The sequence below is a fragment of the Embiotoca jacksoni genome, unplaced genomic scaffold, assembly GCF_022577435.1.
Source record: "Embiotoca jacksoni isolate LCO1_2020_lvr unplaced genomic scaffold, fEmbJac1.0.p SCAF_63, whole genome shotgun sequence".
NCBI lineage: Eukaryota > Metazoa > Chordata > Actinopteri > Embiotocidae > Embiotoca > Embiotoca jacksoni.
Window position 1 is genome coordinate 348,357 of NW_027185418.1, and position 18,388 is coordinate 366,744.

The 18,388-nt window shown below is 43.2% G+C and overlaps 1 protein-coding gene across 1 annotated transcript in view; it reads right to left on the reverse strand.

Annotated features, from left to right (window-relative positions):
• Positions 1-13,454, reverse strand: part of bmper (BMP binding endothelial regulator) — a 33,404-nt gene extending 19,950 nt beyond the window's left edge. The window contains exons 1-4 of the mRNA XM_069174923.1: positions 13,433-13,454; positions 12,214-12,635; positions 11,530-11,646; positions 6,560-6,645 (exon numbers count right to left, since the gene is read on the reverse strand). Coding sequence (XP_069031024.1) covers positions 6,560-6,645; positions 11,530-11,646; positions 12,214-12,217 — 207 coding nt within the window. The 5' untranslated portion in view covers positions 12,218-12,635; positions 13,433-13,454. The remainder of the gene's footprint in view (positions 1-6,559; positions 6,646-11,529; positions 11,647-12,213; positions 12,636-13,432) is intronic.
• Between the last annotated feature and the right edge of the window lie 4,934 nt (positions 13,455-18,388).

The following is an 18,388-nucleotide window of genomic DNA, read 5'->3' on the forward strand; positions in this document are numbered from 1 at the left end:
AATTTAACAGTTTATACATATACGTTCAACCAGTTGTCCTATAAAACACGTTTGCATCATCGTACTTGCTTTTTATTACAGTGGTGTGGTTGAAAAACTGTCGCCAAAGATCTTAGTTGAAATTTAGTAAATACAAGTTTTTAGCGTCAAAGATGAATATTTTTGTTCATATTTCAGCGACCTCCCAGTTGAACTTCTAAATCGCTGAACATCGCGGACGCAAAAATAGTGTAATCTGATTGTTTCCAAGGAAATCTTTTAACTCAATCAGTTCAATTCAATCATTTGCTAACTTAATTATTGAAGGTCAAGGTCAACTCCAGCGACATTGTTGACCGAGAACACGTTGATGTTGACTCCTTGGCCTCGGAGAACAAAATGTCAAGCACATGTTTTACGTATGGCGACGTTCGAAATATTAAATTGCTAATGTACAGATCATAAAAAATATCATGTCATGGCAGTTTTACATAACCAGAAGAAACAGCAGTGAACTTCCTGTTTGTGAGTAATGAACATAAAAAAAATTCCCAAACTTACAAAATGACCATTTAACACCAACACGGGCATTATTTCCTTCACATATTACAGAAATCAATGAGCACCGCGATTGTCAAAAAAAATGTCCAAATATGACTTATTTTGCAATGTTTTCCATCAATTATTTTTGTACTTTATCAAATTGTAGGCATTTATTGATGATAAGTGAGCAGGTTCTTTACTCCGCATCACACTACTGGACAGAAACTGCAAAAACAACCTCACGGGCAACAAATTTAAAGACCGCTTTTGAAATAAAACTGATGATTTAAAGAATTAAATATTGTACATCTCAGTTCTTTCATACATTTATTCACATTAAATGATTTTTTCTTCCGCTTGAATGAATAAAAATTATCCTCATCTGCATGCCGGTAGGGTCGTTCTGCCACTAGGAGGCGACAGTGCTCACTGCTTCAGTTCATTTTCTTCTTCACTCTTCCTCATCATCGCTCAAATCCTGTCTTTATCTTTTAGCCCACATCCATCACGTCCTCTTCATCTTTCGCCGACGATTTATTTTATTCATTAAAATTCAACAAGCCTAACTGCTGCTAATATCTCCTGTACTGTACTTTAAACTCACTTCCTCTGAAGTGTTGAGTTGTTTCATCTAAAAGTCAAACACCCCTCCTCCTCCTCCTCCCCCTCCTCCTCCTCTTCCTCCTCCTCTTCCCCCTCCTCTTCCTCCTCCTCCTCCTCCTCTCTTTCCTGCTTCCCCTCAGTCATGGTGAAAGATAGAGAAATCAGGAGAGGAGCTCTCAGCTTAAAGGCCCACTTAAGCCCTTGGACTCCAACCTCGATGACCCTTTGCCACTGTGACCTTTCACCTTTCACCCTCCCTCCAAAACATACAGGTCGCGACCCCCCCCCCTCCCCCCCCGCCCCCGCCGGAGAGCAGGAGCCACGCCAGCTTAGGGAGGAGACGGCCTGAGAAAAGACGCCGACGGGAGACGGTTTCCAAAACTGTTTCAGCAGGTTGACTTTTTTTTTTTTTTCCTGACGAGAGAGCAGAACATGATGGGGATGATTCTGCGGCCGGTTCTCCTGGAGGCAAAGTCACAACCTCAGCTCGGCGCTGCTGTAGTAGAGGACGGGTGACATACAACACCGTGCAGTGTGTTGACTTTATCTTAGAGCGAGATGGAGCCTGAACGATTTGCATTTAAACAACCTCTTTCTCCTTTTAGTAGCTTTAAGGGATGTTAAAGAATCTTATTCCGCACTGTCCAAACAAAGTGCGACAACGCGGCAGTAGTTTGCAGCGACTGCATGTGATGAGTTTATTGTACTACAGTGGCCTCTAATGTGATAGCATCCAGCCATGAATTAATTTTCCCTTTACACTTATAGATATAGACAGTGCAGAATATCAAATAGAGGAAGCTCCGAGGCTGCAACTTCAGGTTGCTTTCAATGTCAGGTAATTATTCTGTGATTGTGATGATTGATCACTTCATTTTTGTGACAGTGATTAATACGTTTTGAATAGCAGATTATGTTTTTGACAGGTGACTGGTGAGGAAGGTCTGAGAGTAAAATAAAGTTTTCAAAAAAACACGAGTAGAAGTCCTTGTAATGTGTATAAAATGTAAGAATATTTATTAATATATATATATATATATATATATATATATTATTATATATAATTTCTTATTATTAGTTTATTTTGAATGAAAAATAGCAGATAATAGAGTTGGTGTTGGTTCAGTGTTATCAGGTTGTTGCCAGGTAACCCCCCCCCTCCCCCTCCCCCTCCCTCCCGTATTGATCAGCTACTGTTTGATGTGAGATGCTGACAGAGGACGACCTTTGACCTTCTCAGATCGATCACAGCTACCGAGTGTAAAACGTCTCTCCACATAGCTCCACTGGAATGTTTGTTTGATCAATGAACGGGCTGCTGGGACTTCTGACCTTTGACCTTCCCTATTGTTGGTGCTTGTAATGTTGGAGTGAAAGAATGAAAGAGAAGAATGTTCTGCTATTAAACTAATATCACATCCCAATAGGACACTGTGCAAGTTTACCTACTACAGTCGTATATTTTGATACCTTAAAAGCAGTCGTGCCAATTTAAAAATATATATATTTTTGTTGTTTTGAATCCATTGTGTTTTTGTTTTTTTTTGAAGAATGAACAGATGTAAATCTATTTAAAACTTTTTTTTTAACTGCAGAAACTGTCACAAATTCGCATTCCTGCCGGTATGAACAGCCTTAATGATCAGATTTCTCTTTTTGTACGCTGTCTGATTGGACTTTGCTTAAAAATGAAGAACAAGTTGGTTGCGGCCCATTAAAGCTCCCGACTTTCTCTACAACTTCTTGGAGGAACCATCACCTCGATCATTTTTTTGCATCGATATTTATGTTTTTAATAATGTCTATATTTTCCTCCTTAAATAATAGTTTCAAGTTATGTTATTGTTGCCTGATGACAAACTGAAAAGCAGGGACCTGTACTGTCCTGGACTGACTGATAAATATTTGATAAAATGAGAGTTTTTAACATTGTTGAGTCTCATTACATTCTTATGGTGAGAAGTTTGTCTGAGATGTCCTGATTGTTACCAAACACTTGTTATCGGTGGTGCTTTAATGTGAGCAGAACAACGAGCCGAACTATCATCCAGACAAAGTCACACATCCTCCAGCAACAATCTTTTCTTCCCACGTGATGCTGACAGAATAAAAAATAAAAAATAAAAAAAAGATTTAACGGTTTTGGTGGACGAGAGAGAAAACTGTAACGACGTGAAGTGATGGGAGTGAAAAAAAAGAAAAAAAAAAAAAGAAGGCGCCAACCTGAGTGTGAGGGAGGGGACGAAGAGCCGATGAGAGAGTGGAAAAAGACACGGAGATGGACAGACAGATAGAGGAGGACGATGAAGAGCGTGACGGAGATGGGCCGACTCTCTCCGAGATAACCGATCGTCATGGCGACCTGCCTGTCAGTCAGTCTGTCAGTCACATCCACTCCTGGCCCCATTACAGCGCTCGGCCTCACCCGGACACACACAATGGATCTTCTGTGTGTGTGTATATACATGTGTGTGTGTGTGTGTGTGTGTGTGTGTGTGTGTGTGTGTGTGTGTCTGTACCCACAGGGCCATTAGCAGGTACGCTGGACCAACTAAGGAGCCACCCCCCCCACCCCCCCTTTACTCTTCCATGTATGAGTGACACTGGAGCCCTGGTGGCTCACCAAAGCCCCCCCCCCCCCCACCCCCCCCCCCCCTCCAGCGACACAGGAGCCTTTCTGGAAGTGTAGACCTGAGAATATGTTGGGGTCATGCACATGCAAGGCTCATTGTTTTCTGGTTAAAAATAATTCAGTTTATATTTAAATTCGAACTGGCTTTTATGGCAAAAGGCATCAAAAATTCGTTTGGCTTCCTGCTACAAGATAAAAAAAAGTTGAGAGAGCAGAATCGTGACCGGGACAGAAAGTAATAATAATAATAAATAATAATAAAACTAAATATTAAAACAGAGTATCACCTACATTAGTCAGGTATCAGTTATGTTTTCTAGCTGTTATTTAACAATAGATTCCTAGCTATTGCCAGTAACACCCATTTTTCTCATTTCAACAAATAAATTAGTGATCATATGTTAAATATATTATTTGTTAGAAAGAAAACGGAACTATAAAACCAAACAGGTAAATGATATGATGTTTGACTGATACAAATTTGTGGTAGAAGCTAAAGAAAGACGTCATGTGTGGGATTGAAAAAAAGGATTTTAGGAGATAAACGAAGGCCAAATTCAATAAGGACGGCGCCCTGAATGTATGTACGTTTATGAGTGTGTGTGTGTGCGGGGTGGGGGGGATGTGTGTGTGTGTGAGACGGGGGGGGTTAAAGCGGAGATGAAAGGACGGGCCATTGCCTGCTGATGACTGATAGCATTCAGCAGGGCTTCGGCTGATGTCTGCCTGATAACACAGAGGACGGCTCAGTCAGTCCTCGGGCAGAGGGGAGCCACAGAGCAGCCAATCAGGAGCCAATGAAACGACCCAACAGTAGCCGGGGCTCAATGTGGAAGTAAATCTAAGGATTCGTTTTTTTTAAAACACACTTTTTTTTAAACTTTGGATCGTCTTCGTCCAAAAACTGTTGAAGCTTTTCAAAACAGACCACGTTAAAGTCACGCTAACTTTGGTCCAACCTGGCCTGCAGGTCTTACTCAGGAAAATTCTTTCAGATTAGTGTGAACAACAAAGAACAACCCAATGATTGCCTTCACAGAGAGAATCTGTCCATGAGTGTGCAGTTATCTCCAGTTTGTTTGATTGATACCAACTGGACAGCAAAGACACACAAGAGACATCAGGGAGACAGAGCTGGACAGCATGTCATACGACCTTTGTTCGGTTTGATTCGAACATCGACCTCTAAATGTAATTTATGACATTTTGGAAAATATGGTAATGAGCTTTATTGGATACCTCTCTTAGTGTGTCCAGGGGTTTCCGCTGGTTGCCAGGTAACCTGAGATTGAGGATAAGACTTCATGAAGCAGCAACACATCGCCAAAAGCCAGTCCAGCACGTGACCCAAGTAAAACCACAATGTTTGTTGTTTACACCAGTTTTTTGTACGGATTTACCAGAACAAGGTATAACATGTTGATCGGTGAGTTTTAGAGGAGCTGGTAGAAAGACTTAATTACTCTTGGACAGACCGAAGGTGGTTATTTCCAAGGTATGGGTCCTGATTTTCAGATTTTTGAGGAGTCATTTAAAAACAAGAAATCAAAAAACAATTTCCCTCGTTGTTTGTTTGCAAATTTCCCCACTGCGGGACGAATAAAGGATTATCTTATCTTATCTTAACCGTTGCCTGGTAGTAATACAACACCACAGCCAGAAGGTGGCGGTAATGCACCTAAAAGCTGTTTACCAACCGCGATTTAACAACAAACGGAGGAGAAGAACACGTTACCACCGGGATCAGCTAAAATGTGCACGGTGCTGTGAGATTTGCAAACAGCAGAAAAATGCAAAAGGGTTAAGGCGGTCTTTGAAGAACAGTCGAAGAGTTTCCCAGCGAATATCGAACAGTATTTTAGCTTGAATGCTCATCCCTATTGTTTCATCGGCTGCTGCTGAGGGCTTCATAATTACCATAGCAACGTCAGAGTGGTATCAGCCGCACATCTCTCAGTAAGAAAGCAAAAAAAAAAAAAGACTTTCCAAATTGTCAGCCAATGTCGAGGCAGTGACACAGAAAAGCACCGTCGGTCCACTCTCATCTCCCTAAAACAAAGGCCTCTACAGCAGTGTATAGGTGGAGGCGGAGAGGGGGGGGGGGGGTCAGGGGTCAAAGAGCACATGTTCCAGGAAAGAGTTGTCCCCTAACGTTTTGTAGGCTGGCTTTAACAGCCGGGCCGAGCCAAGACAGCGTGACGACAGGCGCGTCTGTTAAAACAAACAATCCCCACATCGAGTTTCACTGAAAGTTTGTTGTAAATCCTGAAAAAAATGGTCAAAAAAAAGTTGCATTATAAAGTGGCTTTCCTGCACTCGCAAATCACTTGCCTGGAAAAAAAAAAAACATAAAACCCTACAACCCTCACTTTATGTGCTATAAACTACTGTTGCACCATCACGTCCAATTCCACTCCGATAAATAGGTTTCCAAGCATTTTGAGCAAAATTTCGAAGCTAATAAAAATGTATTTAATGCCGAAAAAAATGTGCCATTAAATGAAACAATCCCCACATCTGACTTTAAATTCCTCCAAAACCGTGCTTTACAAAGACCTCTCTCTTTGTCACAAAATCTTTCGCGCCCCGAGAAAAGATAAACACCAAGCAAAGCTCAATAATCAGCTTTACAAATACTAGTGTCAGCGCTTTGGAGAGGTCATTTCATATCCAGTCGGTCCGAGGCAGCAATTACATGTCAAGGTGCGAAGAGCAAACAGAAAGGGCGTCGAATCATTCGACGGGAGTGACGGCAGCCGATAACTGCAAAAGTCACGTGACAGCGAAGATGTCGTTTCTTACCAGGCAGACGCAGGTGATGCAGGGGTTGTCTGTGATGTTGGGGATGTGCAGGACCTCTCCTTCGTTCTCACAGCTGGCCTCGGTACCTGCGATGGACAACACGGTGACGCAGTTATATCTGTAATATCGATAGCTGCTGACATGTATCAGCCTTTAATTAAGGGCGTTTTCTGCAGTTTTTCTTTCCTTTAGTCGGCCCAGGTAAACGCATTGACATTCAAACCGAGGTCTTAAAAAACGTCAGTTGGTTACGAGTGCAAATGTAATCTGAACCAACGGCAGGAAACGACCCCAAACACATGGCTTTATGGGTAGAAGCAGACAGATGTCAACATCTCCGAGCCAGCAGTTCCTGCTGCAGCAGAAAAAAAAAAAAAGAAACGAAGTCCGGACCGACGCTCAGCTGTTTGTTTATGTGTCGGACTTGTTCTGACTCGGTAAAGTAAAAACTTCCCTCCCGGTAGGAGCTTATCGTCATGAGCTCGGGGTTGAAGCGGCGTCATCGCAGCTCGGTTTGAGTGTCAAAACTACTCCCTGTTTCTATTCACTGACACGGCTTCTCCATCAGGATCATTTCATGTTCGTCCAGTAAGCGTTTCCCAACCGCGCAGCGACGAAGCGCTTCCGCACCTGAACGTGTTGCACGGGGGTCGTGAACATGCCACCATTAAATAAAAGACTGAGATCAGCATTTGGTGGCTCTCTCATCAGCGCGGTGTGACCTCTGACCTGAGGACTGTTCGGTTTGTTGTGACGTCGATAACTCAGAAACCAGAGCGTCCAAATGTTAGACTGCGATTCAACATTTAAAGAGTTCGCGGGCCGGTTTTCTTCTTTCCACGACCAGACAGCACAAAAGCAAAAGTGTTGTAACGCCTGGATTAAATAGCATATTCATCTGCTCAAATACGATTCACTTGAAAGACACATTTGCACCTCTGGCTATTTAGCGTATACTTTCTATAGGAGCAGCCAAGCTACAGCGTTTCCAAATGTAATTCCTCAGTTGCTGGGGCTCGACACATTTACAGCGGAGTATTTCCCCAATGTGTGAAAGCCGGTTCCTGGACGCTCGGCTCTGTCCGGCTCTTTGTCGGAAGTTTCAGACCGCTGCAACCAGCAACATTACCAGAGACGGCATTATGTTTGACGAACACATCAGCAACTCTCCGTGCTGTTGTAATATTAAAAGTCAAACTTAACTGTTAAATAAAAGAGCCGTACGTAAACCGTAAGCTGCAAAATACTTGCAAGATTATCCCGTAAAGCAAAAGCGTCCCGAGATGTCGACACTAGCGCGATATCGTGCACGCAGCTACAAAGACGTAAAAGCTGTTTTAAAAAAGTTTTCTTTACTTCAAAATAAGTCACCTGGAGAACATTTTTTTTTTTTTTTTAACTCGTGGAGCTGACATTAGCTACATTAGCTCGTTAGCTGCAGCCGGTAAACCCCGCGGGCGACAGGTGTCGTTTCGGCGGGCGAAACTGACGATAGGCGGCTAAAAGTGAGAAAGCAGCAGTTTTTGCGAACCCCTGTCTGAACTCGAGCGTCGGTTCCAAAGTTACTCTGAACGTGGGTCGTAAATCTGCCGCCGCATCGCTGCAAAATTACAGACGTGCGCGAATGAGCAGCTTTCAAGGCGTAGCGAGAAGGAGCGTCAGCTTAAAAGGCGTCAGCGGGTTTCCGTCGGGCCTGTGATGGAGTAAACTCAGAAGCCGCTCCACAACAATAGATCCTCAGAGCAGCGGGCCGTGCCGTCTGTTTTTGTCCCTCCGAGCTCGGCAGTAAACCGGCCCGCGGATTCGGGGCAGAGCAGGCAAACCCTGCCGACTCCACCGCCACTGTAAAATTTACAACCTTCGAGCGTAATTAAACTGGCAAGGGCTGTAAGTGTCGGGGGAGGGTGAGGTGGTGGTGGGGGTGGTGGGGGTGGGGGTGGAGGGGGTTAGGCGGGGGACTCTGAGGCCTCTTAGTCTGACAAAAAAAAAAAAAAAAAAAAAGCCCTTCCTCTATTGTTTTTCAAGCCGCTTTGTTTGTCCCATATCCAAACTGACAGCCGTCAATGCTTTAGGTTCTAACGATAGATGTGCAGGTCCTTACTTCAAAACTCTGCATCAATCAACCGCTGCAAAACATTTACGTTAAAGGGGGAAAAAAAACAAAAAAACAAATAAGCTGAAATAAGGCGGATCAAATAATCGGATGAAGCAGCTCGGGGGTCATTTTTCGAGCTCGTGGAGACTCCGAACCGCGTGACCTCTCCTCGGTTGGAGGTCGCGGTCTCCGATTGGAAACGTTGATCTGGCTCTGACACCCGCTTCCATTTCAGTCTCACAAAGGCACCTCGATTCATTAAGCTCCGATGAGTAAGTTAGCTAAATGTCAAATACGAGTATAGCCCGGCTCGGAGTTTTAGTCCTCAAATATTAACCCTCTCGGTCCCGTAAACAAATACGCCGCGCACTTTTATTGCGCTGTTACTGCTCGAAGTCTCTGCTTACATTTAAAAAATGGATGTTATGCACATTTTAAGGTAAAAGTATTAATACTGCACTATGAAAAGACTTCAGAAGTGTCATATTTTACTGGCGCAGTTGATGACGTTGGAGCTACTTTCACGAGGAGTTTAAACTAACAGGTTTTGCGAGCTTATTATATGTTTTGTATTCGCTATCTTCTTTATCGTCCAAGTTAAACTTAAACTCAAATTAATACGGCGGAGTCAAAAGTTGACTTATTTCCCACCTTGGGTCAACAATGAAAACACTCAAGTAAAGTGCAGGTAACTCAAATCTGTATTTGAATGTACTTTTGTTACATTCCTCCACTGTTTCTGAATAAACAAGGCTGTTTGGAAAAGAAGAAATACCGCATGGGAAATCGGTCCAATCAAGACATATGAGGGATATTAAACATGACTAATTTAGTTTGCATAGAATCTTTTTTTTTTTTTAAATTTGTATTTATTTCACTCAGGTTTTCCTGCAGCTTAAACGTCACTAACTTTCCAGACTTCACAGGGATCAATGGTGAAACACTCTGGGGGGGTCATAAGATTTCCGTACCCCGAGCCCTAGTAGGAGGAGGCAGCAGGAGATGAGGAGGATGAAATCTCAGCAATCGGTGCGATGCGATTTAAACCGGCACTGCTGTGGTTATGAGCACCGTCGATAATCCTGCAGCCTACAGGACGACCTCTGTACCTGTTGCTCCACCTGCTGCTCCGACACATTCAACAGCTCCACTACGAGACCTCGAACCACTCCGAACCTCCTGCTCTGTGGTCGAACAGACAATAGACAGATGATACAGTGCATATTTCAGATGCCAGGTGGAGGAATACGATCTTCTGTGGGATCATAATGGTTTAGCCTTCTCGGCCGATACGGAGAGGTGGCGGTTGGTGTCCTGCCCTGTTTTCAACTCAAACAGATGCACATGTTTGACCAGACAGACCCATCTGGTACAGGTTTTGTCCCTCCATCTGATTCCCATCTTACCTCGTTTGCTCCAGGAAAATAAATAAATAAATAAATAAATAAATAACAGCCAAGAAGAGGGGAAGCCCTTAAAAAAATCAGAATTATTCCTATCGGGTCAGGAGCGGATGTGCATAAAGTCACTCCTGGCTTTTCTGGTCATTAATTCATGTTCAAAGATGAACGGCTCTGTTCTGAATCAGATTTACTCTTTTTCTTAATGAATTTATCACGAAACGCATCTACTGCTGTCACGGAAACAACCCAAACGACCGCCGGAGGAACCGAATAAATAACAAATCGAATGAAACCGATCTTAACGTCCTTTCCTCACAGCGCCAGGCCAGGTCAACGAGAGCAGGTCGTCCGCAGGAGTTAACGTCTCCTCGCGCTGCCGTTTACCCAGCGATAAGACGCACACACGCCGCATCATTCACTCCGCTTCTGTTCTTTTTCATTCCTCAACTGAGCTCCGGGGCAAACAAACGATATCACATGATGCAATGTGGCCTGTCAAAAAAGGGGGAGCGAGCGCAGCGCGTTTACACCCGGAGAAAGACGCAGGAGAGGCCGCACAGACTGGTGCTGTTAAATTAGAGCTGGTTGAGGAAAGTGATTTACACTTTACAGCCTGCTTTTAACTTTAAAAAAAAAAAAAAAGAAAAGAAGAAGAAGAAAAAAAAAAGGGGTTAATTATAGCCCAAAGTGACGCAAACAACCAATTTTGCGTAAAGATCGCTTTTAATTTGACGCAGACCTTTCATCCTGAGGATTCAAATCCTTGTGCGATTTCCTTCAATTTGATATAGATTACTTTGATATTGACCCGTGTCATCGTGATAGATGTCAGCAAATAACAAGCTCTGCTGCAGAGAACAAGTGTGCCAGTGTGGGTTTTGGTTGATTTTTTTTTTTTTTTTTTTTTTTTTTTAATCTCTGGCTGGAGCAGAAGCAGACCAGATCCCTGCAGGGTGGTGCGGAGAGGATAACCCGGATAAAGTTCATCATCCAGTGCCAAAATGTCACAACTCCTACACTTTAGATTAATATTGCCTTCGGCAAGAAAATTGTACACAATCTCCACATTTAACCCTCTTAATTAGGACAGGATAAAAATCTAATAAAAACAGCAACATTAAAATAACAATTAGCGAGGATGCAAAGTTAAGAGGAAGTTTTGGATACTTTTCTCAAAAATAAAATAGATTTTTCCGCATACCGTCGATTTATTTTTTTGCTTCCTGGTGATCATGCACTAACCTGGAGGTTATCGCCAACATTTCGTGAGCTCTTTACCACCACTTTAAGCGTGATCAGAGGCTGAAGTGACTTTGGTTTTTTTGGTGCACTGCCTCCGGCAGAGTAAAAAACAGGCTGAAGGATCACGGAGACGCCGCAGCAGACTAAATAACCAGGGGTTTGGGTAGATTTTACGCACGGTGGGTGTTGTGAAGTGTTATTATGAAGCCGTATGATCCCTTTAATCTTACCTGTAATTAGCGGAGAGGAAGACCGGGGCGTTTGGAGCAGCAACAAAAAGCAGAAGAAAAACCCACAGGTGGACCAGGAGGGAGGGTTCGAGCAGCGCGGCAACATCCTCGGGATCGCTCCAGGAAAAAAAAAAAAAAAAATAAAAGAGTTGGGTGAAACGGAGGAATAGAAAAATAAAAACAATCCAAAGGGGGGGAAAAAGATCAAATGAAACAAATCCTCCCAATCTGCGTTTATCTCGCAATTTTCTCGTCTGTGTTGCAGCCAGGAGAGAAAACCTGGTCAGTTTATCAGTTTGCGTTGAAATGCAAAGCGACAATCACACAGACGTGCGGCGATTACAGCGGCATTAAAATGACAAAGACGCGCCGACAGGCAGGAGACAGCGGGGCTGCGCATGTCCTGCGCAGATAACAGGAGTGCGTGGATCGATTAAAAACCATTTATGAAAAAAAAATCAGCCCCAAATCCCTGAAGATATGAGGATCCTGAGAGGAGCAGCGGAGGCGTTTAGAGGTTTGAAGATGGATTTCAATTCACTCAGGCTGCCAGAAGAGTCCAAAACCAAAGTGTCCGAGGTGATTGGAGCTTATATTAAAAACAAAAAAAAAACAAAAAAAACCCCACACACTTGCAGATTTATTACAGCTGGGGTGTTTTAAAAGTCATGACTCCCCCCTTACACATGTCAGCAAGTGAAGATTGTTCCAGCAGCGGACTCGTCTAATTCTGCGCGCCCGATCCAGAAGTCCGTTTGACACATGGATGCTCGAAGCCGACTGTCCAGGACGGAGGGGCGGACTGCAGCCTCTCTCTTCTCTGAGCAGCGTAAAAAGTCAATCTGCTTCTCCTCCTCCTCCTCCTCTGGTATTAAAGCGGACCTCTGGTGTCGGAGCGCACCACGGAGCCAGAAAGTCCTGCCTCCTCTGTGAAACCCGGGACCTCCTCCTGCCCCCTCTCCAAAGCCTCCTCCAAACTCCGCGGACCCGTCTCTTGGTCCTGCGGTTCAGGTCTCCTGCAGAAACCCTCCAGACCTCCTTTTGTTAAGTTTTCAGTGATGACAACATATCTGCTTCTGTTTGTCTGCTGCTGAGCGTCTGTAAAGCTGAGAGAGAGAGAGAGAGAGAGAGAGAGAGAGAGAGAGAGAGGGAGAGAGAGAGCGAGCGAGAGCGCAAACTCCCTCTGAGGGATCCAGTTTCATTACCAACAAGCCAGGAGAGCTTCATGTCTCCACGTGGTAAGTTAATGCCTTTTTGAAATGCATAAACAAATAAGGAATAGAGGACTGCAGTCAAGTAGAACACGTGTGTCTCCTGCAGAAGCCAAATATCACAAATTTGAAGAAAAAAAACAACAATAACAAAACAAACAAACAAACAAACAAACAAACAAACAAAAAAAATCCCAATTTTATTCTAAAAATATCCAGTCTGTTCGTCTCATTATGGATTTATTGGATCTCCTCTTGGTCAAACAGTTAGTGGCACAGCATTATTATCATAATGAAAGATTTTTTTTTGTTATTGTTGAATTATTTTTTAAATTAAATTTTAGATGCAAAAATCTGAATTTTCCTCCCATCTTTTTCTGATTTTGAGTATTTCTCGTTTTATACTTTAAGTAGTTTTTTCATTGCTTCTTTTGAAATGCGTTTTAATCTACGAAGTTTACAATTATGTTCAAAAGCATGTGGACACCTGGAGATGATTTTCATGGTTTGTTCCTTACACCTTAAATATAATGAAGGGGAATCCTAATGCACCGCCATGATATTATAGACATTATGTGTTTTCAGCTTTGTGACAACTGCTTGTCCCTTTCCTGTTTTAAAAATGCAGAGTCGGCACCATGAAGAAACATTTTCCCTGTTTCCTGTGGAACTTTATCTAACAGGGTTCTTACCTAAAGTCCGTCGAACACCTTTGAATGAACTTTAACACCGACTGCTCTCATACAGCTCTTGTTGACTTACAGCCTGAAACCAGAAGAGTAGAAGTTGTTACAGTAGAAGATTCAAGAGCACAATCACAGACGTGGATGTCTGCATACTTTTGGATATATAGCACAGTGTTGATGTACTGTAAATTCTTTGACATGGTCTGAGGTCAAACTTAATGCCGATGAAGCCTCGTTGAATTGAATAGTCGTGCAATATTTGTATTCTCACCATTAATTCCAAAATGTGTTTCTAATAACACTAATTTATCAAAATAAACAAGTCTGTGTTGCTGTCAAAGTTCTACTCAGGAACCAGTTGGGGCTTTTGAAAGGGTCAAAGGTCAGTAGTTTCCAAACTGTGGTTTGGGGTATCCTCTCGGGGACACCGATGTGACCATGACAGGACCAACAGTGAGCTGAGGGTTTCTATTTTTGTTTCTTCATTTAAAAGAAGTGATTTTTCTTTTACAATTGCAGCTTATTCATTATCTAAATCGTAACCACAGCTAAAAATATTTGACGTTTCATTGTCAAGCGACATCGTCAAGTGTTCATCTGAGACACCATCTGTTCAGAAAATGCCCTAAAACGTCGTGGTTACGGTCGACTGACATCGCCCTCTAGCGGCCACAGTAATTATAACGGAATCAAACAGGGAAGCCAGGTGACGTTGTCATAGAGCAATGAAGTCGGTGTTGGGAGGAGGTCGGGGTGGATGGATGGGTTGACAAAACATTAGACTTTAACACCGGACAGTTCCATAACTTTTACCGCACACACTGTCGAACCAAAACATCCTCCGACACAGAACTCATTATAAACTAAACCATGATTTTTCCCGAAACTTTACCAAGTAACTTAACCAAGTTGTTTTGAGCTTAACTTCACCGTAGCATCGTCACCTCTTAAAAAGCTCAGTTAGTGACTTCCAATTGTGTGGTTTTTTTTAAAAACAATTTTACACGTCTGTAACGTGTGTATATCTGCAGGTGTGCGGGGCAAACAATGAGGAAACTTATCTTCCCTGTCAAACTCAACATGCTCCTTCACCGTGTAAACTCGTCTACATTTAAGCATTACTTTCCCATAAATCTGCAGTCTGGAGTCAACATTAACGTCTTATGTGACAGATGAGGCGGGTTGCGTGACGGTGTGTGTGTGTGTGTGTGTGTGTGTGTGTGTGTGTCTGGCCTCTTTAAAGTGAAGCTCGTCAGAAGCTCAGACGGGGAGGAAAAGCGAGTCTTCAAAGAAATAATTAGGACCCACCCAGCAGCTTTCAACTGAGCCGTCGCTCGATCTGTTCCGCTGCACGCTGGAAACACACGCAGGCGAGGTGTCAAAAAAAAAAAAAAAAAAAAAAAAAAAAAAAGACAAGAGAGGAAGAGGAGCAAAAGGGAAATGTGTTTGTCAAAAAGAGGAAAATGTGTCTTAAAGAGATGAAAAGCAACAGAGCGATAGTTTGTGTCAAAAAGATTGTCAAGTGCAAATAAAAGTCACAAATATCAAAAGAAAAAAACAAAAACATAAGGGTTTGAAATTAAGAACAGAAGAGGAAAAAAATATCCACATTACATGTAAAAAGTGTCTCAGTGTGTGCAGTTGAATTTCTGTAATATTAACCACTAGATGGCAATAGAGAGAAGAAGGGGGGATTTGACCTGATCTGACCGCAGACCCAGCACGTCCTTTAACGATCCTCCTCTCACACTATCCGGCTCTGACACACACACACACACACACACACACACACACACACACACACACACACACACACACACACACACACACACACACACACACACACACGTTAGAGGCGAAGACGGGGAGTGAGCAGGGAAGTTATGAAAGAGGCTGTAGGACCGTGAGTGTGTGCTGCAGGGACTCAAACTCGCTGACAAAACTATGAAAGAAATCTGCAGAAAAATGCCTGCTTCGGTTTTAAGAAAGTTAAAAAAAAAAAAAAAAAAAAAAAAAAAAAAAAGGCTTTAGATTTGAAAACATTTCCAAACAATTTGCAGACGTCAATCGAAGGTGCAAACGTCAAGTTTCCTATTTTTGCGTCGATGAGGATTTTAGTAGTTTGCCTGTAACCGCTCAAAGAAAATCTTAAGGGTGGATAAAAATCAGAGCGTAAAAGAAAGTCAGTGCGAAGCGTTTTCAAAAGCAAGGTGAGGAGCTGAAATCGATTATAATCACCGAGTCTTATTTCCTCAACAAAAAGCGCAGCGGGAAACTTAAGACCAGAAAGATGGTAGAAAGTGGGTTTGAGGACGAAGACGGATCGTTGAAACTGCATGTGACGAGACGAGTTTTGGTCACCGAGCGTGTTCCTACTTGCTGGAATGACCTGAGGTTTTTAGGGTGTGAGGGACGTCCCGTCTTGAGACCGGCTGCGGACGGGAGCTGGGGCCCCGGCAGCTCTGAGGTTAAAACCCCCCCCCTGCAGCCGGTTGGTCTGGCTCTGAGAGGCGGAGGGGTGGGGAGGTGGGGGGAGGTTAGACCCAGCTGTCTGAGTCAGGCCACACCAACACCAACAGCCTGTTTCCACCACAAGAACCTTTCCAGGAATCCCATGGACGAACACGTGTTTAAATTTAGTTTCTAGTCATAGTTCCTGGCCCCAAACGGTCCGTGTTTTGAAAGTCGCTCTCTCCGAGAAATTATCGGTCTACAGTTTGCGGAGCTGACTTCTCAAGCGCAGTCCTTCCCGCTGCCACACAAGATTCACTGGAGGTGCTTTTCCTCTGTGTGGTACGCCTCAACTCGACTCTATTCTCCTTTGTTGGTTTTCCGCTGGGTAAAAGTTGTGGACTCTACGCCATACTCAGTTTTGAGTAAGCCATCACCTACATCGAGCTTCCAGGAGCTGATCTGATACTAAAAGGAAGACGGTAACTGATTGGTCGAAGAGGACGGTCTCTCGAGTCAATACTGCATCATCATTGATCAACATGGGACACCCTGAGAGAGACTTCCCACAAACTGGTGTATTTAAGAAATAAGGAATAATAATACCTCCAAAATTAAGGGGATATTAGCATTGAGTGACAAATATTCAGCATTAGTTAAATCCATAAGTTTGGAGCGCCGGTGTTTCTGGTAGTTTAAGGATCAACGCTTCCTCCTCTTGGCAACTAAAGTCCTCGATCAGACGTCTGGCAGCCCAGAAGGTGGAGCTACGCAATATAAACATGTAATTGTTTGCAGTTTACATCCTTGTAAGTACATAAACTGCAGCTATTTTAGAGCTTTATGGAGATTTGTTTTTAATTTTTATAAACTATCTTCTGTACTTTTTCACAACAGACGAATGCTCTGGAAACTGAGTAAAAAAAGCTAAATCGTGTAAAATTCCAGGATGTAAAGACATGAAGCGTTTGCCATGTATCTTTCAGAGGACAAGAGAGGTACGTTTCTCAGGAGCTGCTGAATTAGTGTGGGAGCTCTGGGATCCATCACTGCAGAATCTCCTGGTTTTACAAGTTTCTTACGGGGAAGTCGGGCGACGAGTTAATCTCTTGGCATGTATCACCGCTGTCGGACTGAAGCCGCATATCTTCAGAAAGGGCATTTTGCAGGAAGGAAGCGAGGAATGCTTTTTTTTTTTCTTTTTTTTTTAAAGGTTTCAAGGGCCCAGAGGTCATGAAACTCACTCAGCGCATAATTGACTTTGCAAAGACTTTGGCTCAAGTAAGAAAATGAAACATGGTTAAATAGCAGTGGTGAGGAGGGTTTTTCCCTCAGTTCAGTTTTTAGGTTCTTACCTACTGCTCTGGGCCAGAATGTGAACACACAAGACACAGCAGAGATCCGTCTCTCCTGGAAAGAAATACAGAAAAGGTATTAAATAGCAAACCTGGTGGCCAAATGGCCAAACGGCGATGCTGCAACTTCTGCATTTATCAGGTGACGGCGTCATCCGGTGATAATACCTCTAAGATGAACTAAAAGTCGTTTCCCTCAGACTGAACATAAAAGTGGACGTAGCTTTCGGGTCGGAAAAATGAGGCCAAATGCGGAAGTACCTTAAACTGCAATACCACTGATTGCCACCAGGGGTCGGCTCCAAAAGGGTTGTTGCTCCACAGACTCCCATTCAACTTCTCTCGTGAAATACAAAGTCAATATTTTTTGGGAGCGTGTCTGTTTGATTGACAGGCCTGAGGTGCTGTAAACTTTCCACTATCGGAGGGCGGGACGTAGTATCCTCAGGTTTCCAATTAAAAACAAGTCAGATCCACCGTCTGCCCCCCCCCCTCCCACCAAGCTCGTCCAAATATGGTCGCTGCTCGCTCCGAACTAGCAAGATGGTGACAGTTAAAATCAAAACTCGAGGCCTCATATTGGCCGTCCACAAACCAATGGGTGACGTCATCGGTTGGTTGCCACTTGCTGACGACACCACCTGACGGCAATACCTATGGCTATAAATCCTGCTCCTCTTGTTGCTTTGCTAGAGTTGGCGAGTTCGATAGTTGGCATTTATTATGTATTTGTAGGAAAGATTTTCATATTTAGACACTTAGTTCTTGACTGGCCAAAGGAGCCTTTCTAAATGTCAGTGTTTTCTGATTTGCCTGATGTGGCTAGTGCTTTTAACAGCTGTGCTGCCTTGTGTTCTATTGATTTAAGCTGGCTGACCGTTTCTCATTTGGAGTTATTTTCTGTAAAGTTTCTCTGTCCTGCAGTGCTCATTTAGAGCTTTTTAAATCAATCAATCAATCATGTTTTGTCTGGTGGAAATTTTTCTCCAGCTGCCAGACAAGATCGGGGCGAGTGCACCAACAGGTCAAATAGAAATATGACGCAAAAGTATATCTCAGAGAATATTATGGCATTTCTATTTTTTTTTTATCACAAATTTATCAAATGTATTTGTCAAATAACTGCAAATAAAAGGTCGATAAAACGTGTCATTGC